This window comes from Maniola jurtina, chromosome 16, assembly GCF_905333055.1.
Source record: "Maniola jurtina chromosome 16, ilManJurt1.1, whole genome shotgun sequence".
In the NCBI taxonomy this organism is placed as follows: domain Eukaryota; kingdom Metazoa; phylum Arthropoda; class Insecta; order Lepidoptera; family Nymphalidae; genus Maniola; species Maniola jurtina.
This window is the reverse complement of record NC_060044.1, coordinates 1,074,612-1,101,580: the sequence shown is the minus strand read 5'-3', so window position 1 is coordinate 1,101,580 and position 26,969 is coordinate 1,074,612. Positions and strand designations below refer to the sequence as shown.

The 26,969-nt window shown below is 37.6% G+C and overlaps 2 protein-coding genes across 2 annotated transcripts in view; one reads left to right on the top strand and one right to left on the bottom strand.

Moving 5' to 3' along the window:
* LOC123873125 (dopamine D2-like receptor) overlaps positions 1-26,969 on the bottom strand; it is a 159,136-nt gene that overhangs the window by 23,401 nt on the left and 108,766 nt on the right. Inside the window, exon 2 of the mRNA XM_045917836.1 lies at positions 9,836-10,401. Coding sequence (XP_045773792.1) covers positions 9,836-10,288 — 453 coding nt within the window. The 5' untranslated portion in view covers positions 10,289-10,401. The remainder of the gene's footprint in view (positions 1-9,835; positions 10,402-26,969) is intronic.
* Positions 1,108-6,506, top strand: LOC123873131. Its single transcript, XM_045917844.1, has 2 exons — positions 1,108-1,445; positions 5,741-6,506. Exons 1-2 carry the CDS (start codon positions 1,290-1,292, stop codon positions 6,494-6,496), a joined length of 912 nt encoding a protein of 303 aa, XP_045773800.1. The 5' UTR covers positions 1,108-1,289; the 3' UTR covers positions 6,497-6,506.

Genomic DNA, 26,969 nt, shown 5'->3' with positions numbered 1-26,969 from the left:
TTTATACTATTCTTAAAGGGCCCATACATACTTACCTATTATTTTTTTACTTTTTAGAGGTTTATGTGTCGGGGGTTTTTTAAATTTTTAATTTAATTTTTATATTCTGATTGTTCAAAGTAGATCTCACTGGCTTGTAATCTGCATTTTTGAGATCTGATTTTGTATAGTGCTACAGAACCCTACGTGAGCGATTTCAATTCGCACTTGGCCGGTTTTTGAATTAGTTTGATCAAGTTCAAAGGGTCGGATGATGAGGTCATAATCGATGTAATCGATTCGGGTAATTAGGCGTATCATAACATCGGCTGTGCAGGCAGTGTTCATCAAATTAATAGGCAATGGAGTGCGGGGCGCGACATCAAAGGCTTTCAGTTCACGGGAACTAATATATTATGGGTCTGCGGTGAATAACGGCTTCAGTCACAGAATTTAAAACAAATATATGTAGAATAGGGGATTTCTGTCTTTTTAAAGTTACACCGGCCCAAACTTGGTCCAAAGGTTCGAGCTCGTGTAACTTTGATACTACACATTTTGACGTGACAACGTCTTATAATTCGATAGAGCCGGCTGCACGCACGAAAAAACATGACTCATGCGGCGTTACCTCGCTCTGAGGCGTTCCATGTAAGGCTTGAAGTGCAAGCGAGAGCGCGGAACGAGCGACAAAGAAGCACAATCGGCCTTCGTTGTCACGTTCAACTATCGTCGGTAAACCGACTTTACAGACAACCAATTTTTATGGAAAACACAGACACAGATATTTTTTTATTTTAGCATTATCTTTTGGCATTTTTTTTTGTTTCCGCCAATAATGAACTTAGTTCATAATTAGAGTACCTATTCTTTAAGAAGTTCGGAGAAGAAGAAAAAATGTTTCTAAGCCCTAACTAACCAGAGATATGACGATTGCTCTTTTACTATTATGAGGCGCTTTTCAAAATGCATCCTAGTGTGCGAGGTAGGTATTTGCACAGAGTAAGGACTATCTATCTATCTCGCTCATGTGGTATACGCAGCGTCATGTTATAGCTTGCGGGGGAAGGGGAAAGGGAAGATAAATAACGCTGTGAACTGTCTCACTCACCTTGTAGTGTTTGGGTTGTGTGCACGTGCCATTTCGGTGTTTCTTAAAAGATTTAATATTATATACGACTTGCCTTGTTTTATTGTATTTGGATTATGTTATAGAAAGTGTGTGACCTGGCTGTGCTTACTGGATTTGGATTTGAATATAATCTGTTGTGAGTTGATACATGACGTGGCACGATTTGTATTGATCGATAATGGCGACGAAGCAAAGACCCTGTATCATTTGCCACAGAAGTACTAATCGAATTGGTGGCAGACCCATTAGAAGATCATCTCTCCTTAACAATGATTTTCTTTCACGAAACTGTTTTGTTTTGGACTATATTCAAAATGCCGACCATTCAGTAAAGGTATGTGCTTACTGTGTTAACTATTCTGTAACTTATTTAAAATGCATATTATGCGTCTAGTATATCGTTTAGTCACTTTTCTCAAAAAATCAATTAAATAATTTAGTGTAATATATAAATCTCATAAAACTACTCAAACGTACACATCAGTCATCACACAGTTTCTAATGCATGTCGTTTATAATATTATTATTTTTAACCCCCGACTCAAAAAGAGGGGTGTTATAAGTTTGACGTATCTGTGTATCTGTCTGTGGCATCGTAGCTCCTAAACTAATGAACCTATTTTAATTTAGTTTTCGTTTGAGAGGTGGCTTGATCGAGAGTGTTCTTAGCTATAATCCAAGAAAATCGGTTCAGCCGTTTGAATGTTATCAGCTCTTTTCTAGTTACTGTATCCTTCACTTGTCAGGGGAGTTATTTAATTTACACTTGTAGTCCATGCGTTATTAGGTGCAAGTGAAGGTCTTCGCAATTTTTACCTGTTCAGTAACAATAGAGTGGCTATCCCTAACCGGTTAGAGCAAGTACTAGCCGGTCACTTCAAGTTGGCAGCTACCTCCCGCCCCGCTTCCCCGCACCCCACCGCGTCTTGAGTGAGACTCGCTTTACGCTTAGTACAAGATAGAGACGCTTTCAAGTACGCCCGTGTCACACGCGAATCACTCCCGTGTTTTTCTTTCTAACTTTAGGAAATATATATTAATATATATGTATTATTTGTACCACTTCAAGAAGGATTACAGAAAAAAAAACACAGACAAAATGGCGATAAGACCGCCTTTTGTATCCTACAAAAGGCGGTCTTATCGCCATTTTGTAACGGTCGACGACTGTCAACTTGAAGTGAACGGCTAGTATAAATTACTACGCCACATTAGGTATAGTCCGCACAAAATGACTTCTCACGCGCCATTTTAACTCTATGAGTCATCTGTCATGTCAAAAGTACGACTCACCTTTAAAATAACGACTAAAATCGTAATTTTCATATGATACTTGACACACAAAGATACAAGTGTAAATTAAAAATTTTCAACACCCCCGACCAGTGAAGGTTACAGTAACTAGAAAAGAGCTGATAACTTTCAAATGGCTGAACCGATTTTCTTGGACTAACTAACTTGGACTAATTAACTTGGACTAAGCTTGGACTTGGATCCAAAGTATCTGAGTTTTCCAAAACATCATTTTCAAATAAATAATAATGTATATCTAGGCAACGTCCATCTTGACCGCTTGACATTTGTCCATTGACATAATATTAAGAACCTAACGGTTATCTAACCTTCTTTTCTAAAAGAAAACTAGAAAAGAGCTGATAACTCTTAAACGGCTGAACCAATTTTTTTGGATTATAGCTAAGAACACTTTCGATCAAGCCACCTTTCAAACAAAAAAAAGTAAATTAAAATCGGTTCATTCGTTTAGGCGCTACGATGCCACAGACAGATACACAGATACACACGTCAAACTTATAAAACCCCTCTTTTTGGGTCGGGGGTTAAAAATAGCGCGTAAGAAGTCACTTTTATCAAATAAACTGCTATTTTGCCTTTTGAAATAATTGTTCTTAGGTAAATAGTAACTGTTTAAAATATTCATGTGTTTTTTAACCCCCGACCCAAAAAGAGGGGTGTTATAAGTTTGACGTGTGTATCTGTGTATCTGTGTATCTGTGTATCTGTGTATCTGTCTGTGGCCTCGTAGCGCCTAAACGAATGAACCGATTTTAATTTAGTTTTTTTTGTTTGAAAGGTGGCTTGATCGAGAGTGTTCTTAGCTATAATCCAAGAAAATCGGTTCAGCCGTTTGGAAGTTATCAGCTCTTTTCTGGTTTTCTTATTACTTTTATCCCAGGACCACCAGAGGTTACGTATTTTCTGACACAGGAAATATGTACGATTGAGTAGTGTTAGTAAGTACTAAGAAAGCATGCCTAGCCTACGTGCTAGCTTGCTTAGACGGCCAATTTTCAGGTATCTGATAATCAAGGTACATAAAACCATTACTTACCTCACGTAAATTCTCCAAACAGATTTTTACGTATATTTTAGGCAATATCCTTAAAAATATGTCGCCAATACTCCCAGACACTTCCCGCGTCGGCCGTATTGCTTTGCAGACGATTTAAAGCTCCCAAAATAAGTAATTACTTAACTGCACGTAAATTCTGATGCTCCATTTTTATATAAATGTCCACCAGACAACTATTTTAAAACCTTTTACAAGAAGACAGACCGATCCAGAGGGCCAATCATCCCCTAAATTCAATTTTAATGCCTCTGTGGGTTTGAGCGCGAGGGCATCATTATCTACGCGCATGAGACTGAGTAAGACATGTATTAGGATATATTGACTTCTCTCTCACTCTCTTATAGTTTACTTATGTGAATTAATTATTAATATTTAAAAAAAAACAGCTAAAAATTAAAAAAATTGGAGAATTTACGTGCAGTAAGTAATGTATTTATGTACCTTGATTACCTGATACCTGAAAATTGGCCGTCTAAGCAAGCTAGCAGGTCTGTAGGCATGCGTTCTTAGTACATACTAACACTACTCAATCGTCCAAATTTCGTTCGTCAGAAAATACGTGACGGCTGGTGGCCCTGGGATCTTTCACTATTGTAACAGAGGTTCATAATATTATGTCAATTGGCAAATGTCAAGCTGTCAAGATGGACGTTGCTTAGATACATAATTATTTATTTGAAAATAATGTTTTGGAAAACTCCGATAATTTGGATCGTAGGCGCGGAGTTTCTAATTTATAAAATATTATAATCACAGTTAAACGAGAAAACATCAATTCAATTATAATATCCAACAGTCAACCAAAGGCCACGAACAATCAACCCAAACCCAAACCATAGTCAAACTATTTTTAGGGTTCAGTAGGTATCTGTAGAAAAAAAAAAATGTTGTAGCCTTGACTGTTGTAGTCGCGTAGGTGTGCATGGCACCATTAAATATCGTAAATATAGGCGATGACCCTCCGCGCGGCTGAGGTTCCCGCATCGTAGTCGCTTTGTCGCGCAGGTTTGGATGATGCATTAGGCGCACCTTCTTTATATTTTATCTGCTTGAACTCAGCTTATTTACTTTGACAAAATACGTTTAAAATTCATCATTATCAGGATCAACCCATCGCCGGCTCACTACTGAGCACAAGTCTCCTCTCAGAATGAGAAGCTACCACACTAGCCAAGCCCGTATTGGCACACCTCACGCACCTTTGAGGGAGCATTATGGCCAACTCTTAAGCATGCAGGTTTCCTGACGGTGTTTTCCTTCACCACTTCGTTGTCTGTCTGTGTGTCATCTTTCAAGAGAATCAAAACTTATAAATTGGGTACTTCCCGTTTACGTAGAATCATGAAAGGCAGGTAGCAATATCTTATAGCCCAAGTACTCTACTCCTGTGGCCCAAGTAAACAGAAAAATCCGACAACTGAATTGTCATTACATAAAAAAAAACTTGTACGGAACTCTTCATGTGTGAGGCAGACTCGCACTTGACCGGTTTTTGAAAGTTATGTCAAATAAAAATTTTACATGCAATAACAAACAAAATGAAATACAAGCCAATTCATTCCTTCTTTCATCGGGTGAAAGTCGATTTCAATTTAATCGTAGGTATATCTTGAAAAGCGAACTATTATACGACTACGTAAAATGGGTACATTTTTAAAGCAACGACATGTTAGAAACAGATATTTCGTTTTGGTCATGTTAAACTATGTGAGTCATTCAGATAATTCTTGATTTAGTGATGTTCGGTCAAAAATATTTCATGGAACGTATAATTAACATAACATTGATGTTACTTTTGAAGAGATATTAGCTGCCTTATTGGATTTATATTATTATAGAAATTGGGTTTTAGAATGGCACAAATAAACGGTAATTTATGAATAAAAGTTTAAAAAGCGTGAAATAAAAATTAAATTAAAAATTTAAAAAACCCCCGACACATAAACCTCTAAAAAGTAAAAAAATAATAGGTAAGTATGTATGGGCCCTTTAAGAATAGTATAAATAGTAAAGTTTTTATCCAAGCGTTCGTTGCGTCGGGGGACCGCTAAAGACTATTCTTTCTACAACAGATGACTTTCATAGTTTATGATAGGTAGCGGTCCCCTGGCGCAACGAGCGCTTGGATAAAAACTTTACTATTTATACTATTCTTAAAGGGCCCATACATACTTACCTATTATTTTTTTACTTTTTAGAGGTTTATGTGTCGGGGGTTTTTTAAATTTTTAATTTAATTTTTATTTTACTGTCAATAGGTAGTGGAACAAGACAGAATCTGTCGGCCATGCTTCCAACGCGCAGAACATTGGCACCGTCGCAGATTCTTATCGCAAGAGAGTTATAAAATCGTTACTGTGGCAGTCCAACAGCACGTATCAGAGTCTGACGATGCTCAAGGTGATCAAGATGCAACTGCAGAAGTCAAACAGTATGTACGAGAGTTTAACGAAAGTCAAGATACGACTCTAGAAATCAAACAGCATGTATCAGAGTATTACGATACTCAAGATAAACAAGAGGCGACTGTAAAAGTCAAAAAACGTGTATCAGAGTCTGACGAGGCTCAAGATATGACTTTAGAAAGTAATCAGTATGTATCGGAGTCTGACGATGCTCAAGATACAACGGTTTTACGTCACAGCAACGTACGCGACCAAGGAATTCAAACTGGGCTGGTGACAATAGAAATTCCTGGATATTCCCGCGTACCTAATAGTTCTCGTCGTTGTATTATTAAAGGTTGTAATAATATCAATCTCCACAGAGTTAATAATGTTATTCGAATGAATATGTTATTGGATAAAAATCTATATATTCCGAGCGGTGTACGTGTATGTGAAGAACACATACAAATCAATGTTTGGGGTGTAATAGAAAATTTCACACGCAACACGTTTTCCACTTTCAATAAGACCCAAATAACGGGCATGTTAGCTTTACAAAAGCGAGCGCTCTCTCTCAGCAAGAGAAATAAGAAGAAGAAAGAGAGAAGAAAGACTTCGGAAAAATAAATAGTATGGATGAGCAGATGATTTTACTGGTTTCAATAAAACACAATTTATGAAAATCATGTCTACTTGCCCCTATAACCGAACTCCCTTTTCCTGAAATCCCTGATATGCTTTAGGTCCACTCCTTACCAAGCTTCATACAGGCGTTTCTAGAGAATTCGTCATATTCCATTTCAATTCCATCAGCCAATAAATAGGTTCCAGTAGTAGTAATAGTAGATCTACATGGTCGCTAACTATGGGCTTCATGAGAAAGCTCAGTCACTCAGTGATGGAGAGAGCTATACCTACTTGGAGTTACTCTACGTGATCAAATCAGAAATGAGGAGAACCGTAGGGAACAAAGTAATCGACATATCTCAGCGGGTAGCGAAGGTTAAGTACCAATGAACAGGGAACATAGTTCGAATAAAGAATACCCGGCTGAGTTTGTTGTGGGCTCTTCTCAGACTTGGGCGCGTTTGGAACCCTCGTAGCTTTAATTATCACCACTATATCGTACAAGTTTAACAATTTCGACCATCAAAAGGAGTACAATTGTACCTACTTTTTATAAATGATTTTGACTTTGACTTTGATAACCGATAGGGGTTGGGGTCCCAAGGTGCTATAGAAACGCAATCTAGCACCGGAAAGCGCAGCGTTGGAAGACTACCTTAGGAAGACCTCCACTAGGTGGGTGTACGAAATAAGGCGAGTCACAGGGAGCTGCTTGATTCAGGCGGCGCAAGACCGTTGCATGTGGAAGCCCCTACAAGAGACCTAGTCATAGTCATAGTCATTTATTCTTGATAATATACATTATACGTCAATCCAATAATTCAAATTATTTATATGCCTATGTCCAGCAGTTCGGAGTTCAGTATCGGTTGATGATCATGAAAGCATGAAACATGATGTGTAAGCTATTATATATGGTGGCTGTCTATTTGTACGTGCAAGTAAAGCGTGTATTAATTAATCAAATCATTCATCATATTCCCACCGGACTGACGTGTGACAGCCATGCGCTAATCAGATCACTCCGTTTCAGAATTAGCTTGATTGCATTAGTTCAACTCAATAAGGATTTTTGCCTAGTAAAGAAATGATGGACGTTGGTCTCATCATCATGATCAACTCATCGCCGGCCCACTACAGAGCACGTAATTCCTCTCAGAATAAGAAGGTATACCAGAGTCCTCTACGCTGGAGCAGTGCGGCATTAGCAGACTTTACACACCAACAACAAGACAAATATTATTTATCAAAATCTTTACTAAGAACTCGAGGATGCACGCGGCTTCGCTCGCGTGGATTTCGGTTTTTTAAAATCCCGTAAGAACTCTTTGATTTTTCGGGATAAAAAGTAGCCTATGTCCTTCCCGGGATGTATCCAATGTCTGTACCAAACATTAAAATCGGTTCAGCGGTTGGGCCATGAAAACGTAGCAGACAGACACACTTTCGCATTTATAATATTACTATGGATTCTGAATTTCATTAGCTCCACAAAATGTACGGAGCTCTTAATTAATAATTTATGTAATTAATACAATGCTAATGATATTAGAGGTGCCCTCCAGTTAAATAAAGATACCTAAGCTATTTGCTTTTAGCTCATCAGCTTATTCAGATCACATTAAAAATTCAAATTCAAATCATTTATTTAAAGAATGTTATATTTACACTTTTTTTAAGTCAGTTGTTTGAATTAATTACGTAAACTTAAAACCAATGCTACGAGGGTTCCAAACGCACCTAGGTCCGAGAAGAGCCCACAACAAATTCAGAATTAAAATTAAAATCAATATAAAAAAAAGACTCTTCCTCACTGACTGACTGGGCTATCAACGCACAGCTCAAACTATTGGACGCATCTGTATCGGGCGATTTGGCATGCAGATAGTTATTATGAACCCGACATCCACCAAGAAAGGGGTTTTGAAAATTAAACCCCTAAGGGAGTAAAAGGGGGGGGGGGGGGGGGGGTTTGAAATTTGTGTAGTCCACGCGGGCGAACTCCCGGGTATAAGTTAGGCTCATAATAAATTAAGCACTTCGTTATTAAAAGACTCTGAGATTACCCATTCAGAATTCGTCCCTCCGCGTCAGAAGAAAGATTTCAGCAAAGCCATCTAAAGTTGAATAAGTTCTCGCGCTGAATAAAACATAATCCGAGAAAACAATTCATGGGACGAATGATAGAGGACTTCACTTTTCATTTTAAAAGAGCCTTATAATTGGACACTAATATGATGCCCGCCACTTCATTCACATAGATTTAGATTTTTTTTAAATCCCTGTGTGCCTATTGTCCTTCGCCGGGATGCAATATAAGTCTATGTACTAAACGTCAAAATCGGTTCAACTTATGACTTGGGAAAACTTAACAGACAGACAAACAGGTATTTTGCATTTTGCGCATTCCGTACCTCAAAAAGAAAAAAGGATCCCTTATAGGATCGCTTCGTTGTTCGTCTGTCTGTCTGTCTGTCAAGTGAGCTCGACCGGGTTTTTCGGAATAAATTTCGACATTTTCCCTAAACAAATTATGCACAGTATAATTTCCTGAGCCGTTGCGATGTTGCAAGGATATTACAATAATTTTTCGGGACTAAAATATTATACACTTCCTGAGAAAAATACGGATTTGAGGAAGGAAATTCGGGATGATGAATGACAAGGGTGCGAATGGAGAGAATAAGAATAATGATAAATTAATGCATCTCACGACATTTTCCCTTGGGATTAGAGGGGTTATTATTTTTTATGCAAACGATTTTATTTGTATAGATTGTTACTGCTTTACTCAGGTATTTAGTCGACGTAAGTTCGAGTAGTTCCGAACCAATCCAGGATCCTTTAGCAAAGGGACTCAGCTCGCTGCGCGTCGCTATTTGCTTATCTAAGATTTTGTTTGTAGCTATAATATTTACCCGACTAGGTGGACAGACGACATCAAACGAGTCGCAGGCTTTTGGCTTGCTTGGTGGCTGGCTTTTACTGCATTTTTATTAGTGGGAGGGCGGGCGGTGCATGTCGCATGCTGCATGTTGCACCATACAGATTTGTTTTGTTTAGCGGATTATAGCAAATTAAGCTTTTGGTTCCTTGTATATCATGACTTCCGCAAAATAACGCCCGCTTCTACTTATACTACATTTAACCGATTTTGATGTTTGGAGTTTGGTACAGAGTTAGCTTAAATCCCGGGGACGGACATAGGCTACTTTTATCCCGGAAAAGTAAAGAGTTCCTACGGGATTTTCAAAAACCTAAATCCACGCGGACGAAGTCGCTGGTATCGTCTAGTAATTAATAATTAAATAGTGTAGCCATAATCTAAATGTTACTTACCAAATAATAAACTCCAAACGGCATAACCACAACCGCTACCAACAAATCAGCGACCGCCAAACTCACTATGAAATAGTTCGTTGCAGTTTGCAGACTGCGCTCCCTAGCCACGCTTATAATCACTAAAACGTTCCCGAACAACGTTAGCAACGGAAATATAATCAACGATAACGCCCAAAAATTATACTGCACATCACTACACGTTCCGTTTTTGTAAGTGGAATTTAAAAAAGATTCGTTGAACGTCCTATCAAAATCACTGAATCCACTGAAGTAACTTGAATAGTTGAACAGCGTATCATTCTTTTCGTCTTGCGAAACTATTATTATAGTTCGGTTAACATCACTATCTGGCGGTCGTAGGGTAAAGGTGCTTATTTTCGATATATTCTGACATTGGTTCCCACATATTTTTTGATCCATCTCAATTATTTGGTTCGCTCGCGAGTTCATTTTGGATTATTCCCCGAGAGTCGTCGAGTTGATTGCGTGGTTTTGGTCCCTCGTGTGGTACTCCTCGAGAATAATTGGTGTGCGTGAATTTCATTTTGCGTCATCTCCTTTGCCTGGAACAAAATTAAATTTATTAGGCGTGATTTTAATTTGCAGAGTTGAAGTAGGAATAGGGGATACTTGGCACTCTAGTTGAAAATAAATTCTATATGAATTCAAATGTGATCCGATTTCAACAACTTTTATGGTTGCGATATGCGTAGAAAAAATGAATCTATGAAGTTTTGTCCAGTCGCATGAATTGGTTTATGTGTATCGTTAGAATCCTTACATCATCCCAAATTACACTGGCTATAATTTTTTCGAAAAATTCAACATAGCATATTCAAATGTAATTTTTATTGCTTTTTAGTTCGGTTTTCGGCAGAACAGTTTTGTCACTTTATTCACGTAACTTTTTTCCTCTCCTGTATGATTGCGCTTTTACTACCCAATACGTAACTTGAACTAACGTTTTGAAGCTGTCGATATTTTAATCAAATATTTTGAATAATTATATAATTATAATGATAATTTTAATTATTTCACCTTCTTATCTTTTGAAAGTAAAAAATGAATTGCAGTACCTAGTTCTAATCTTCTAGTTAGTTATTCAAGTTAGTAATTAATGCTAAATACAACCGACACACCTGGGACCTCTAAGCTAGGCATCTTAAATTTTGCTTAATACCAGCTTACTGCTTATTTCGCTGCTTAGGTATATCATATTTTATGCATGCTATGCATATTAGCATGCCATGTCTGGGAACCTACTTTCCGAAAGCTTCTATCAGGTAAATCTTTAAGTACGTCAGATCATTATGTAGCATGCAATAAATAAAACCTTATTTTAACCGACTTCGAAAAAAGGAGGAGGTTCTCAATTCGTCGGAATCTTCTTTTTTAATGTATATTACCCGATTACTCTAAGACGCCTGGACCGATTTGGATTTTTTTTTGAAAGGGTATACCTACTTTGCAGGTGGTCCCATATTTTGGTGAAGATCAAAAGAATATCTCAATGGATAGCAGTAAAATGCTCGCGATTAGTGTAATATCTTAGTAAACAGTAGGGTTTTAACTGGGCATAGCATATTATAGTACAGTGGGGCCACTAAAAATTGTGAAATAAAAAAATTTCAAAAGAAAAATAAAACCGACTTTAAAATGAACTTTTACAAGTACTTTCGACTCGTTAAATGTATATCTACTAATAGTTCGAAATGCCTTTTCTACCGAAAAGAACCAGCAATAAATTTTTGATATCATTTGATTTAATTTTTTATAATACCTAATTATTTATAATCCACGAATACGGACCTAATATGCTTTTATCAGCGTACTTCTACAAAACTTGTCTGTACAAATATAAATGACTTGTCCTGCCTGGCAAGCGTTGACACAAGCATCTCGAGTGCAGATGCAGATGTGGATGTCAATAGGCAAATTGAATTACTGGACCAACATGGACTGCAGGCCACTCTACATAGCTACTCAGCCTCTTCTTGTGTTAGCACTCACGTCAGGGTTAATTAGTTTGTTTCTCGACAAACAGTACCTAATATTGTAGGCTTTGTTAGACAACACATTCATCTTCACCCATAGTTCCATAAGTTCCATCTATACTAATAAATAAAATTGGAGTGTCTGTCTGTAATTTCGAAATAACTACCTCATATTAAGCTCATAGGTTTATTTGAACGATACCTTAACTGAATCACACGTTTTTAAAATTTTTGTCTGTCTGTCTGTCTGTCTGTCTGTCTGTCTGTCTGTCTGTTTGAAAAGGCTAATCTTTGGAACGGCTGAACCGATTTTGACGGGATTTTCACAGACGAGTAGAGGATTGACCAGGGTGTAACATAGGCTACTTTTTTAACCGACTTTCAAAAAGGGAGTTGTGTTTTTCTACCTATGTACACCGAAATCTCTGAGATTTCTGAACCGATTTGCGTAATTTTTTTTTTAATCGATAGAGGAACTTTGCGACATTGTTTCATAAAAAATTTGGATTCCAACTCCTCAATCCTGATGCTGCAGGGGATCTGACCAATCCACGCGGGCGAAGCTGCGGGCATCAGCTAGTACTATGATAAATGTGAAAGTGTGTCTGTCTGTGTGCTAGCTTTTCACGGCTCATCCGTTTAACCAATTTGACGAAATTCGATACAGACATAGCTTACATTCTTAAAATGGATATAGGGTCCTTTTTATCCCGGCAAAAGTTTCCACGGGATTAAAAAAATTAAATCACGCGCACCAGTGACCAGTGAAACTAATGTGCAATCCAGACGAATTTAATGACGTATCATTTATCAAAATCGGTTGACCGTTGAGCAGTTTCGAGCGGACATAGGAACGGATATACATATACATACCTACAGGTTAAACCCTCCTTTGGAATTCGCCGCAGTCAGATAATAAATGGAAAAGTCAAATTAGGTAGCACTTGATAAAACATGTTTAGAGCGGTTATCCACTCATCCGATCCGAGTCCGTAAAAAAATCGGACCGAACTTGGATATTGCTTACGCACTAATCCGATCTCTGATCCAAATACAAGCTCTACTGTGGACACCTTTGTCATGTCTACATCATGTGTCCGATTTTAATCCGAGGGACATCCGAGATATTCTCACGGATGACGGAGAGAACTCGAATGACGGAAGTCGAAGCTAGTACGTACAAACAAGCTACCATACAAATAATTCTATGCCTACTTCGGAACGTATTGTCACTGATTCGGATCGGATGTAGCGCGCAATCGCTCCTAGCCATTTCTGCTCCTAGCACTATCATTTATTACTTGTAAATCTAGAACAATATACACAGGCACTTGAGAGTTAGGTATAGCCGCGCGAAACATCTTCGACTGAAATAAAACGCTCCGAAGCGCGGCGCCTCTCAAAGATCGTGGAATTGAATCAAGGGACCCCGCGCGGCGTAATGGACCCCAATTGCTACAGTCTGCCACGAAAGTGACTTATTTTTCAGTTTCAATAATATAAGCGAGGGTTCGATAGACCTCGCGATACAAAAAAACTCAAATCAATATTCAAATTGGGTACAATTTCATTGCCAAAGTCTAGCTTATGCTCGCAACTTCGTCCGCGCGGACTACATAAATTTCAAACCCCTGTTTTACTGACTTAGGGGTCGAATTTTCAAAAATTCTTTCTTAGCGGATGTTTACGTCATAATAGTTATCTGCATGCTCGATCCATTCAGTACTTTGAGTAAGTTGATAGATCAGTCAGTCAGTCACCTTTTCCTTTTAAATACTTATTAGAATTTATATAGATATCACTAATTTTTTAAAAATAAAATACATCTTATAGACTATGTTACTAAAGAATAATTTAGCTTTATATTGGTAAAAGAATTTTCATAATCGGTTGAGTAGTTCCAGAGATTACTTCCTACAAACAAACTACAAACATTTCCTTTTTATTATAATAATTAGTATAGATTTTAGAAGAGCTTTTGTACACGCCAGTACAGAGTAGCGGTTGTTGAATGAAGACGTATACAAATTGTTCATACGGGTAGTACATTGTAACTTGTTACTCGCTGGCTGCCTCGAATACATTTAGCAGTTTGTCAAGCACATAATAAAACGTTTAGCTCTTCGTAGAGAGAACTCGAAGAACATCACACTAATATTATAAAGGAGAAAGTTTGTATGTGTGTATGTGTGTGTATGTTTGTTACTCCTTCACGCAAAAACTACTGAACGGATTGGTCTGAAATTTAGAATGGAGATAGATTATACCCTGGATTAGCACATAGGCTACTTTTTATCCCGGAAAATCAAAGAGTTCCCACGGGAATTTTAAAAAACCTACATCCACGCGAACGAAGTCGCGGGCATCGGCTAGTTCATAATAAAAGTACAACTAAGGACAGGAAAAACTTCCCACAAGGTAAATGTAAATCCAGGCAGGCAAAGCCGCGGGCCTCTTCTACTTGTAAAATAATTAATTTTATTCAAACGCAATCAAAAGCGATTTTTGTTAAAGACGTCTGGGCCCTTGGGAAATCAAATAATTCTCGAATTTGAATTAATCTTGGAATAATGAAAGAATAATTTGCACTTAGAGTGAATGACGTGATTTAACTATTATGTTTAAAATTAATTTACGTAGACTCAATTAATTTAATAGATTCAACTTCGTAAAATGTCTACCGAGAGCAAAATAAATAAACTTGCGCAGTGCGAATACTGAAAATATGAAGCCGTACCTATTTAAAACTAAAACATATTATAATGAAATGAATTATAAGGTAAATTAAAAATTTATAACACCCCCGACAAGTGAAGGTTACAGTAACTAGAAAAGAGCTGATAACTTTCAAACGGCTGAACCGATTTTCTTGAATTATAGCTAAGAACACTCTCGATCAAGCCACCTTTCAAACAAAAAAAAAAACTAAATTAAAATTGGTTCATTAGTTTAGGAGCTACGATGCCACAGACAGATACACAGATACACACGTCAAACATATAACACCCCTCTTTTTGGGTCGGGGGTTAAAAATTATTATGAAATGCAAATAAACCTGCATGCCTGAGACACCTGAGAGTTCGCAATAACGTTCTCAAAGGTGTGCAGTCTGCCAATCTACACTTTCTTGGCTAGGCGTGGTGGACTATAGCCTAAAGAATTTTCATTCTAAGAAGATACCTGTGCTCAATAGTGTACCGGCGATGGGTTGATGATGATGGCGAAGATGATTTTTTTCTTTTTGAAGTTCCGTACCTCAAATGCAAAAAAGAAACCCTTATACGTATAGGACCACTTTGTTGTCTGTCTATCTCTCTGTCTGTCTATCTGTCTGTCTGTCTGTCTGTCTGTCTGTCTGTCTGTCAGTCTGCCAAGAAAACCTATAGGGTATAGAATCATGAAATATGGCAGATTGTTAGGTCTTATATCACAAGTAAAGGAGAAAGTGCGAAGACCATCCTTATTTTCTGAAAAACAAAATGTGTGAGATAGAGCATTTCAGTGCGAGCAGTCGATTCTTTTGAACTTTTTAAATTATTTGTCATATTTTTTTAAAGCCTTAACAGGGCTCTCTCCGTCACTTACTCTATACAATCGTAGTTCCAATTTCATTTGAATATTAAGCAACCAAAGTCCATGAAATTTTGCCGACATATTCTAGAAACTAATATCTGTGCCTGTGGTGTTTTAGATTTTTCTAAAAATATGTAGTTTTAAAATTACAGGGGCTCAAAGATTTGTATGTGAATTTTTAAGACCGCGTAACTTTGAAACTGAATATTTTAACAGAAATCTGGAAAACCACAGACATAGATATTAGTTTCTAGAATATGTCTGCAAAATTTCAAGGACTTTGGTTGCTTAATATTCAAATGAAATTGGAACTACGTTTGTATGAAGCGAGTAACGGAGAGACCCCTCTTAATAAAAAGTAGCACGTAATAAAAATGGTTTTATTACGTATGTAGATTGGAGTCGAAATTGAGTACTTCCTCTCTGGTTAAAAATATACCCGGATCTGGAAACCAATATAATATGTAAAGTAGGCGTTCTGCTCCAATAACCAGGACTCTCCGTGCACAGATATATGACTGTACGAATATTACTGAAGATTTAATTCCATCAAGAACGTAAAATACAATCATGTATACCTATTTAAATACAATGGCTACAATGTCTAATCCGGCACCTCCTGTAATCCGACATCTCTATTATTATTTAATTTACTTTTGATATAAATAATGAAGTATATGTTTTGTACTTCAGAGTATGTATAACATCTTAATCTGATTAATTTAATTGTAATCTTATCATTGGATTGGATTGTCGGATTACAAGGTACTTACTCTTTTGTAAAAAATTCTGGACTATAAGGGGTCTTAGGCCGTACTCTATAATCCGATAAATTCGATAGTTCGACACTGCCCTGCAAAACGTTTGTCGGATTACCTGGGGTCCACTGTACTTATTTCATATTTTATCAAAAGTACCTCCTAGCGGATACCAGGCGTGTGGCGTGGCTATCATTGCTATTGCGCTAAAGAAGGAATAGGCCTAATGCATTGTTTAGTGGTCTAAAACCATTTTTGCATTCCATCCATTTTTGCATTGCATCCATTTTTTCAATTGAAACCGGTCTGAGGCACATCGGTTGGATGGTTTCAAAGTCTATAACGGCCACACGTTGAAACATTTTTTTTTAAATTAATAATATAATTTTTTTTAGGATTTTTTATTATTATTGAAAATATTACAATAAAAGTTAAAGCTAGCCTTATATAATTACTATACCAGCCATGGCCATGAAATTAGGATTTGTAAAGCTTGAAAAATCTTTCTGTTATATGAGCGTAGCGAGCATCGATTTATTTTTATTTTTCAGAATAGATGCTTTCAAAAAGCTAGTTTATTTTCTTCATCGGAACAGAAGCATAAAGAAAAACGATAAAAAAGCAATAGGTTCATATTATGTTACAAATATAAAATACAGAAACAGATAATTTGCGAAATTCAAAATATAAACTGCAAAATAATAACGTCATGCTCAAAGGCAATGGATTGCCTTACTACACAAGACGTATCCATTTCACAGAAGTAAAATGTTTTCTATAGGTATGTTGGAAATAAACGTTATAAGGGTCATCGCATACTAAGGGATGACCGAGAAGGTTTGCAATAGGCTAAAAAGCCGCAAACACTGCAAGAGCTGGCGTTTAGATGATAGGGTTTGCTGTTAGGTTTGCTACTGTCCTGCTCCATCAAACTTCGCGGTTACTTTTTTATCAACTTGAACTAAGCTTATTTACTTTGACGTAGGTATGGTTGAAATTGGTACTGATTCTGGGAACAGCTTAATTGTAGAGTATTCGCACCCTCTTACTAATGTAATATGGAAAGGACATACACAGTTTGGCAGTTTTAAAAACTTAGAGTTGTTAAACCTCGTGACTTTAGCTGCAAGTCGCGAGCCTATTGTTTTTTGTAGCGTGCACTAAAATTATGAGTCTTTAAATTCATGTTCCATCCGTTTTTAGCAATATTAAAAAGACAAAGATGCACTCTAAATTCAGTTTAAAGAAAGAGAACAGCATCGGCGCCATTTGACATTTTCGATGTGTGTTGGTCCTTACAGGTTTTCTCCATGCATTTTCCAGTGATGACAATTTACGCGTGACAGATTCAGCCGGTCCGGGCGGAAAGAATGCTGATGGATAGCTTGCGACTGTTCTCGAATTTTTAGTGAGAAATGCGCTTTTTGCGGCTCTGGTGAATTTTGAGGCAATATGCATTCTCCTTTAGATTGCTTCCAGTTCAAAAAGCAACTGGTATTTTCGTTCTCTCAGTGATCATACTGTAGAAATAGAGTTGTCATACTAGAACAAGTAACGAGTAATAACAATGGTTGACAACCTCCCTGATGCGATAGTAAGCACTGTGGTTTTAATTTTTATTTTTAGGGTTCCGTACCTCAAAAGGAAAAACGGAACCCTTATAGGATCACTTTGTTGTATGTCTGTCTGTCTGTCCGTCCATCCGTCGTGTCGTCAAGAAAACTTATAGTGTACCTACTTCCTGTTGACCTACAATCATGAAGTTTGGTAGGTAGGGAGGTTTTATAGCACAAATAAAGGAATAAATCCGAAAACCGTGAATTTAAGGTTACATCATTAAAAAAAAATTAAAATGTGTTTAAATTTTCAAAGTAAGATAACTATATCAAGTGGGGTATCATATGAAAGGCTTTACTTGTACATTCTAAAACAGATTTTTATTTATTTTTATGTATAATAGTTTTTGATTTATTGTGCAAAATGTTGGAAAAAATACCCGAGTACGGAACCCTCAGTGCGTGAGTCTGACTCGAACTTGACCGGTTTTCCTGATGTAAGAGGTTGGCTCCTCTATACCTAAATAGATGTATCTCGATGACAGCAACTTGCATGTTAGTGATTGCACTACCTGGGGCGTACCTTTGTATCGCTCGATGAAACACTCAGACAAATTGTTTGCAAGACGCCCACTTAAATAGCGTACATATAGTTTTTAGGCCAGTTCTAGAATCTAGACTTTTCTTTAAAAAAATTCAAAGTTACACGAGCTTGAAGATTAGTACCTCTTTCAACCGCAGACAATTTCATTAATGGAAAGACTGATTTTACGAGATTTTTTTTAACCCCCGACCCAAAAAGAGGAGTGTTATAAGTTTGACGTGGGTATCTGTGTATCTGTCTGTGGCATCGTAGCTCCTAAACTAATGAACCGATTTTAATTTAGTTTTTTTTTTTTTGTTTGAAAGGTGGCTTGATCGAGAGTGTTCCTAGCTATAATCCAAGAAAATCGGTTCAGCCGTTTGAAAGTTATCAGCTCTTTTCTAGTTACTGTAACCTTCACTTGTCGGGGGTGTTATAAATTTTTAATTTACACTTGTTTATTTTTAACTAGCTGACGCCCGCGACTTCGTCCACGTGGATTTAGGTTTTTCGAAATCCCGTGGGAACTCTTTGGTTTTCCGGGATAAAAAGTAGCCTATGTGCTAATCCAGGATATTATCTATCTCCATTCCAAATTTCAGCCAAATCCGTCCAGAAGTTTTTGCGTGAAGGAGTAACAAACATACACACACACACACACACACACACACACATACAAACTTTCGCCTTTATAATATTAGTGTGATTCAGATACAAGTTAGCCCTTGACTGCAATCTCACCTGGTGGTAAGTGATGATGCAGTCTAAGATGGAAGCGGGCTTATCTGAAAGGGGTGTGGCAGTTTTCATTAACCCATACTTATTATGTTCACAAAAATATAGCCTCTTGAGAGCTTGCCCACTACCGTTAAAGTCGCAAGAAGACAATAATATATTTGTGGAGATTTTCTTCTTGTATAGATCTAGAAAAATACTAAGTTTTGGGCATGTTTTGGGATAAAATCGCATTTAAAATACAACTAAAAATGCACCTGAAAATATATGTAGACAGTTTGTGCTACCCGTGCAAAGCCGGTGCGGGTTGCTACTATCTCCTATAAGTGCTATTAATGAGCAGGTTCTAATGAGTAGGTATACCTACTTATTAAGTTTTCCTGGTGCAATATTACGAGGCAAATAATTACTAGAGACTTGTTACCTAGCTGTTTCTCTCCAAATTAATTTTACGAAATTAATTTCTAAAAGCTATATATTTTAGGATATTAATTTCTGAAAGCCACACACTGCTTTTTCCCGCTTTATGAAACTTTTTCGTAGGTACACGATTTAGCAAGTTTCATGAAAATAATGAACCTTCAAACTTCAAACCAATGAACCATGAAAATTAAACAAGTTATGTATTTACAAGTTTTGTATAGGTCGCTTAGTAATAAGCTAAGCTGATAGCACATAGGAAGGTAGTTCCATGGGTATAATTACTGTCACAACTTGATGGTGTCAATGGTTGCGCCACCAGTGGGTGATCACAGCCGTCGCCAATTGGTTACGCAAACAAGCGGACACCAGATGAGGTACCTGCTATAAAGCTGTTTACATTTTGTTATAGAGAGAGAGCCAGCGAGTGCCAGACCTTCGTTATTTTATAAAAGCTGTAAGTTTCTTTACGTATTGTCCCCAACACAGGGAGGAACGATCAGCGACTATGAAGTTTCGATCATGGTGGCTTATTAAGATGTAAAAAATCTTTGATTAAAGTATAAAGTATAAATATTTATATTTTTTTCCGGAATCTATACTAATAAATAAAATTGGACTGTCTGTCTGTAATTTCGAAATAACTACCTCATATTAAGCTCATATGGTTATTTGAACGATACCAACACTGAATCACACGTTTTTAAAATTTTTGTCTGTCTGTCTGTCTGTTTAAAAAGGCTAATCTTCGGAACGGCTGGACCGATTTTGACGGGGTTTTCACAGACAAGTAGAGAATTGACCAGGGAGTAACATAGGCTACTTTTTTAACCGACTATCAAAAAGGGAGTTGTGTTTTTCTACCTATGTACACCGAAATCTCCGAGATTTCTGAACCGATTTGTGTCATTTCTTTTTTAATCGATAGAGGAACTTCGCGACATTGTTTCATAAAAAATTTAGAGTTTAACTCCTCAATCCTGATGCTGCAGGGGATCTGACCAATCCACGCGGGCGAAGCTGCGGGCATCAGCTAGTATAGTATAATAAATCAGGTCTTACATGGCCAGACACTGTCGTGGCAACCCCTGCCAGACGCCCTTTTTTTTTCTCAAAATTCAAAATCGTACTTTTATCTGTGCATATTCGTTTATTACGTCTAAAATTATTGCGCTACTCATCATCATTAAGAATAATTTATATTTATGCTTGAATAGAACCGCACATTTGCGTGATATTTAAATCTGACGTGACACGTGATATGATAATTTGCTGGTCTCTAATGGTACTAGACCTAACCATATTATACATGCGCACCGTGATAGCTGGTTCGATTCTGGACACGCACCTCTAACTTTTCGGAGTTTTCGGAGTGTATTTTAAGCAAATATACAGGTATAATTATAGAGGTAACTCTAGCAAAAACGAATACAGGTGGTAGCACTAATGATTAGTGATAAGATACTTACTGTAAAAAAAAAATACTAATTACTATAAAAAATACAGGATTAAAAAAAATACATATTTTTTTTAAATCCTGTATTTTTTAAAAGTTCACAATATATATTATTGCAAATAAAACATCTGACTGAGGCAGAGGTCAACTACCGTTGCGTAAGTAGGCCACTCGGAGTCAACGCCACGTCGTAGGAGGGGCATTGACTCTAATTTTGCACGTTATACATTGCGGGTTTGAAAAATACTAAATCACTAAAACTATAAAATAAGGCAATTTATTTATTAAGGTTATCGGCATTGGATTGTGTTTAGGTAGTATAATAATAACACTAAGTTTATGCTAGCTAGTACACCCTGTATAACACTAAGCTTACGGTGAAGGAAAACATGGCAAAGTAACCTGCATGCCTGAAGGCTTTAATAATGCTTTCAAAGCTTTGTGAAGTCTGCCAATCCGCACTTGACCATGCAGCGTGGTGGACTATAACTAAACCCTTCTCATTTTCAGAGAAAACCTGCGCTCAGTAGTGACTAGAGAGCCAGCGATGGGTTGATCATGATGATGATCTATGAACTTTGACTAAAATGTTACAGTTCAGAACGTCACAGATGCGCTTTCCTGCACAATTAGTCCAACGAAGAACGCCGACGGGAAGACTTGATTCATTTTTCAAAGACAAAGCCGCCCGTAACTTTTACAATTTCCGGAAAACTCCGCCGTTTAAAATCTTCTTCATCGACTTAGCTTTGTCCCACTTACGCCACGTTCCCAGCTCCCCACTGTGTCGTCATCGTCAGTAATTTACTTATTATCTGTGGTAATTTATCGTTGTTGTTTTGTATGAGAGAATAGAATAGAATAGATTTTTATTCAAGTAGACTTTTACGAGTGCTTTTGAGTGAAATTAATCTACAACTGGTTCGGAATGCCGTTCATACCGAGAAGAATCAGCAAGAAACTCGGAGAGAAGAGAGTCGTGGCAGACAATTATTCGTACCGCTATTATAATGTTCTCAAAGATGTGTCAAGTCTGCCAATCCGCACTGGGCCAGTATGGCACACTGTAGTCTAAAGCAGGGGTCAGCAAGTAATTTTAAGTGCGGTCCGCATTAAGCTTTGATTTCTCGGTATAGAAATTCTATGTCACTCTCCAGGTCTTTGACTATATCCAAGCAAAAGATCACGCCGATCCGTTGCTTCACGCGTGATTGAAGGACAAACCAAGAAACAAACACACTTTCGCATTTTACAATATAAATGTAAGGATTGTAGAGCACGTAACTTGCTACTTTGGGACTTACAAAGTATGTGTAGGTAATTCCAAAGTTCCTAAATAGGCCCCATTTGCGTAACACGCCTTGTCAGCACATTATTTTCACTTTACTTGAATATTACAAAGCCGTGTCGGAGGAGCTACTTATAATCTACTAGCTTACGCCCGCGACTTCGTCCGCGACTACATCCATACTGATATAATAAATGTGAAAGTGTGTCTGTCTGTCTGTATGTCTATCTGCTACCTTTTCACGGCCCAACAGTTTAACCGATTCTGACGAAATTTGGTTCAGGGTTAGCTTATATCCCGGGGACGGGCATAGGCTACTTTTTATCCCGGAAAATCAAAGAGTTCCCGTGGGATTTTGTAAACGTAAGTCCACGCGGACGAAGTCGCGGGCATCAGCTAGTAACCTCTATTTTGCCTCCTTCGTAGTTGAATTTTTGAAAATCCTTTCTAGCTTTACCTACACGATTTTTTTACTATCTTTTTTGTAAATTGAAAATCTAAATATATAAAAGAACAAGCTGACTGACTGACTGAATGACTGACTGACACGCATCTGTCAACGCACAGCTCAAACCTCTAGACGGATCGGGCTGGACATGCAGATAGTTATTCTTCGACTGCGACTAGTATTTCTGCGACTTCGACGACGTGGACTACACTTTCAATCCCCTATTTTACCCCCTTGAGGGTTGAATTTTCGAAAATCCTTTATTTTGTCTAGTGAGGTGTTTTCCAACGCTACGCTTTCATCCTTCATCGTCTATCGGTTTTTCAAACTATGTGCCCTGCCCTTTCAGTATCGCCACCCGCTGAACCATGTCGGCTACTCTGGTTCTTCTACGGATCTCCTCATATCTGATTTGATCACACGGTTGATCACCAAAGAGGTTAAATTGGAGATTTCATTCCGAATTAGAAATAACGAGTATAGAAATGAAACTTGGATACTTATTTAATATTCGCAAAGTGTCGGTTCTGCTCTAGTTATCAGAATTTTGCTGCGTGGTGCGGAAACGGCAATGCACTTTGCAGTATTAATATAAAAAACCGGCCGAGTGCAAGTCAGACTCGCACACCGAGGGTTCCGTTCTCGGGTATTTTTTTCGACATTTTGCACGATAAATCAAAAACTGTTATGCATAAAAATAAATAAAAATCTGTTTTAGAATGTACAGGTAAACCCCTTTCATATGATACCCTACTTGATATAGTATAGTGCTTTGAAAATAAAAAATACTATTTATTAATTCTTCATGAACACATTTTTTTGTGACGTAACCACAAATTCACGGTTTTCCGGTTTTTTCCTTTACATGTGTTATAAGACCTATCTACTTATTTTCTTGACAGACACGACAGACGGACAGACAGATAGATAGATAACGAAGTGATCCTTTAATGGTTTTTTTTCCTTTTGAGGTACCCTAAAAATATTAATATTACGGGTAAAGTTCATAATATTATGTTTTAATATGCATAAGTACGCAATGCTGGCTCTAAGTTTCCTTTACAATGGAACGAAATCTATTTAAATGGCATAAACGAAGTTTTGTCGTTATAGAAACTACTTTTAAAGGTCCATCCCATATTAAAAATAAATTCCAAACTGCTCTGCCAAAAAAAGAAACTAGAAGAAAAGTAAAACCAAAAATGGCACCATACAGCTGCGGCCATGTAGAATTTTATTCAAGAAAGTAGTTAGTGCCACTCGTACGATACTCACATCGTCCTTCAGGTATTAAGAAGTTATGGTGGGAAACAGAAACTCACATATCTATGTGCGTTTCTTTTTCAACATGAACTCTGAAAACATTACACACCTTTTTTTGATTAGTCGTGCAAAAAAATCAAAATTTGCTCTGCCCTTCGAGCCTGTCTATGTGTACGGACAAGTATTAAAGTATTAAGTATTAAGTATTAAGTATAAAGTATTACATGTATTTAAGGATGCTCCGGTCGTACCTATGTTGTTTCATACAAGCCTATTTAGACTACAGCCCGCACTATGCAGGCACTAATTACACCCGGTCATTACCCGGGCATGTCAAACAATCTGCTCTGTCCGGATAATGCCGTACCCGGGCAGATTGATTGCACTGCCCGGGAAATAAAAACATTGCCGCCAGTTGTGCGAGATGAATGGTTCACCGGAAATACGTTATTTCACCCCTTTTTAATTGCAAACCCTTGTTGTTTCAATTTGGGTGAACAATTGTTTCCTTTCCGTTTCCATTCCATTCCTTCAGCCTGTATGCGTCCACTTGGTGGTGCCGTGTCTTTAGTGCACGGAAAGCTGTCGGTCTTGCGTCTAATCTCGCTCCGGTTGTGTTGGATTTCCGTCCCTTCGGGCTATAAGAGTGAAGAATACATCACACACTAATTGTACCCTATAATATGTTCCGCGTAGATAGTTAATTTCTATGCCGACCGATCGTCCGAAATTAGATGGGGAGGACGTTATTCGTTCAATGCTGGGTCCGAGCCAAAAGTACGACTTCCTTCAAAAGAAAACTTAGGTATTATACAGGTTTCCGTAGTCAAAGTCAAGTCAAAGTCAAAATCATTTATTCAAAGTAGGTACTACGGTACAATTGTACCTACTCCTTTTGATGGTCGAAATTGTTAAACTTGTACGATATAGTGGTGATAATTAATTACGTTACTTAAAACTAAAGCTACGAGGGTTCCAAACGCGCCCAAGTCTTACGATTTTTCCACTGTTAAAACAAGTGATATTAATTGCTTAGTTATTTATGTACATAGCTCCAAAATCTTTGAAGTGCGTCATCACGTTTTTATCATAAAATGTTACATTCAAAACAGTAATCAACAGCTTGCATAAGCACAGTTGATATGAGCTCCCACATTTGATGGCCGTCGCAAGCGGGCTAGCATAACACAAACAAAGGTAAATGCGATCAATCGATCCCAGCGGGGCCCGTGTTTCCGCATAATCGACAATTCGCAACTCCCCAGGTCAACATTCATCGGTGAATATCAAATAGAAACTTTACTTGCACATCTACACATCCAATCCATACTAATATTATAAATGCGAAAGTTGTCTGTCTGTCTGTCTGTCTATCTATCTGTCTGTCTGTCTGTCTGTCTACTAGCTTTTCACGGCCCAACAGTTTTACCGATTCTGACGAAATTTGGTATAGGGTTAGCTTATATCCCGGGGACGGACATAGGCTACTTTTTATCCCGGAAAATCAAAGAGTTCCCACGGGATTCCCAAAAACCCATCCGCTTAACCGATTTTTATGAAATTTGGTACCGAGGTAGCTTGCGTCACTGTAATTGACATAGGCAACTTTTTATCCCGGAAAATCAAACAGTTCCCACAGGATCTTTAAAAACCTAAGTTCACGCGGACAAAGTCGCGGGCATCCTCTAGTTCATTATCATTATCATCATCAGCCATAGGCCTTCCCTAAAGAGCGCCACCACACCCGGTCCTCAGCCTTCCTCATCCAGTGATCTACACATTATTAAAGGACATTTTTCACCAATTTAAAAACAAAGTTCTTATTTATTCACCTTTAAAAAAGCACTACATATAATCGTACTTTTGACATTACGTGACATTACGTTGCTAAGTAACTTATCAAAAGGTTACAGATAGATTTTTTTTTTTTTTTCTTTAAATCTGGCTTCACTCTGATTAGCCAATGTCAAGTTTGCAGATATTTTCAAGTTATTGAATTTATACAAGTATGGACTCCGTCTGCGCCGGCGCCCGCCGACATACGCGCGGCGCCCCTTTAGAGCGCTTCCCAGTCAGTTCCACCACCAAAAAACACCAACTAACACAAAAACCAGCCACTCTTAACAAAAAAAAACACTCCAAACAAGCACAGCACGCGCGCCAGCAAACGCCATCACAGACGAAGTCCACAGATAGATTGAATATTGAAATTGAACGTTAAACGATAGATTTGCATTTATAAAGGGGCGGGGGCGCGAGGAAATTTTAGTATTTAGTATTATTAATATATTCGGTCAATTTCATAGTTCATATTGCTTCATAATACGTTATTTCGATTCGAGATGAGAAACTCTATGTACCTAAATGCGGTTTTAATCTACATTCGATGTATGAGTTCATTCATGCTCCATTTAATGATAATTACGAAATGTTCTGAAGTTTGAATTTTGTTTATTATTGTGATCTGATACTTACTATTGATTTTATGCATTACTAGCCGATGCCCGCGACTTCGCCCGCGTGGATTTAGGTTTTTCGAAATCCCGTGGGAACTCTTTGATTTTCCGGGACAAAAAGTAGCCTATGTGCTAATCGAGGATATTATCTATCTTCATTCCGAATTTCAGCCAAACACACACACACACACATACAAACTTTCGCCTTTATAATATTAGTGTGATTTTATGCTTTTGGTCTAATGTTTTTCACCGAGTGGAATACACGCATTTGCATATAACTAGATACAATTTATTGTAAACCGCGAAACAGAAAAGATACAGAAAAACTTAGGTAGAAGATACAATTAAGCGGTTAAAAATAAATAAAAATCATGATTATTATTTAATTATTCTCTTTAATAATGAATTATAGCGCCATAAACTACCGCTATACAAAACATCAATCATTTTATTACTACAGTCCAATACCCTATTACCTCTCTTCTTCGTCAGTCAATAGACGTCTCCTAAAGAGACTTTCATACTCTGCATTCTTGCGCTGCCTGTGGCCTGTATCCAGCGGTCCCCTGCGATCTGCTTGTTATCGTCTTTCCATCCA

Bases quoted from the DNA above. Each gene is read 5' to 3' on its own strand.
- LOC123873131 (XM_045917844.1), top strand. From the start codon at position 1,290: ATGGCGACGAAGCAAAGACCCTGTATCATTTGCCACAGAAGTACTAAT. The intron at 1,446-5,740 runs GTATGTGCTTAC...TACTGTCAATAG, and splicing joins ATGCCGACCATTCAGTAAAG to GTAGTGGAACAAGACAGAAT.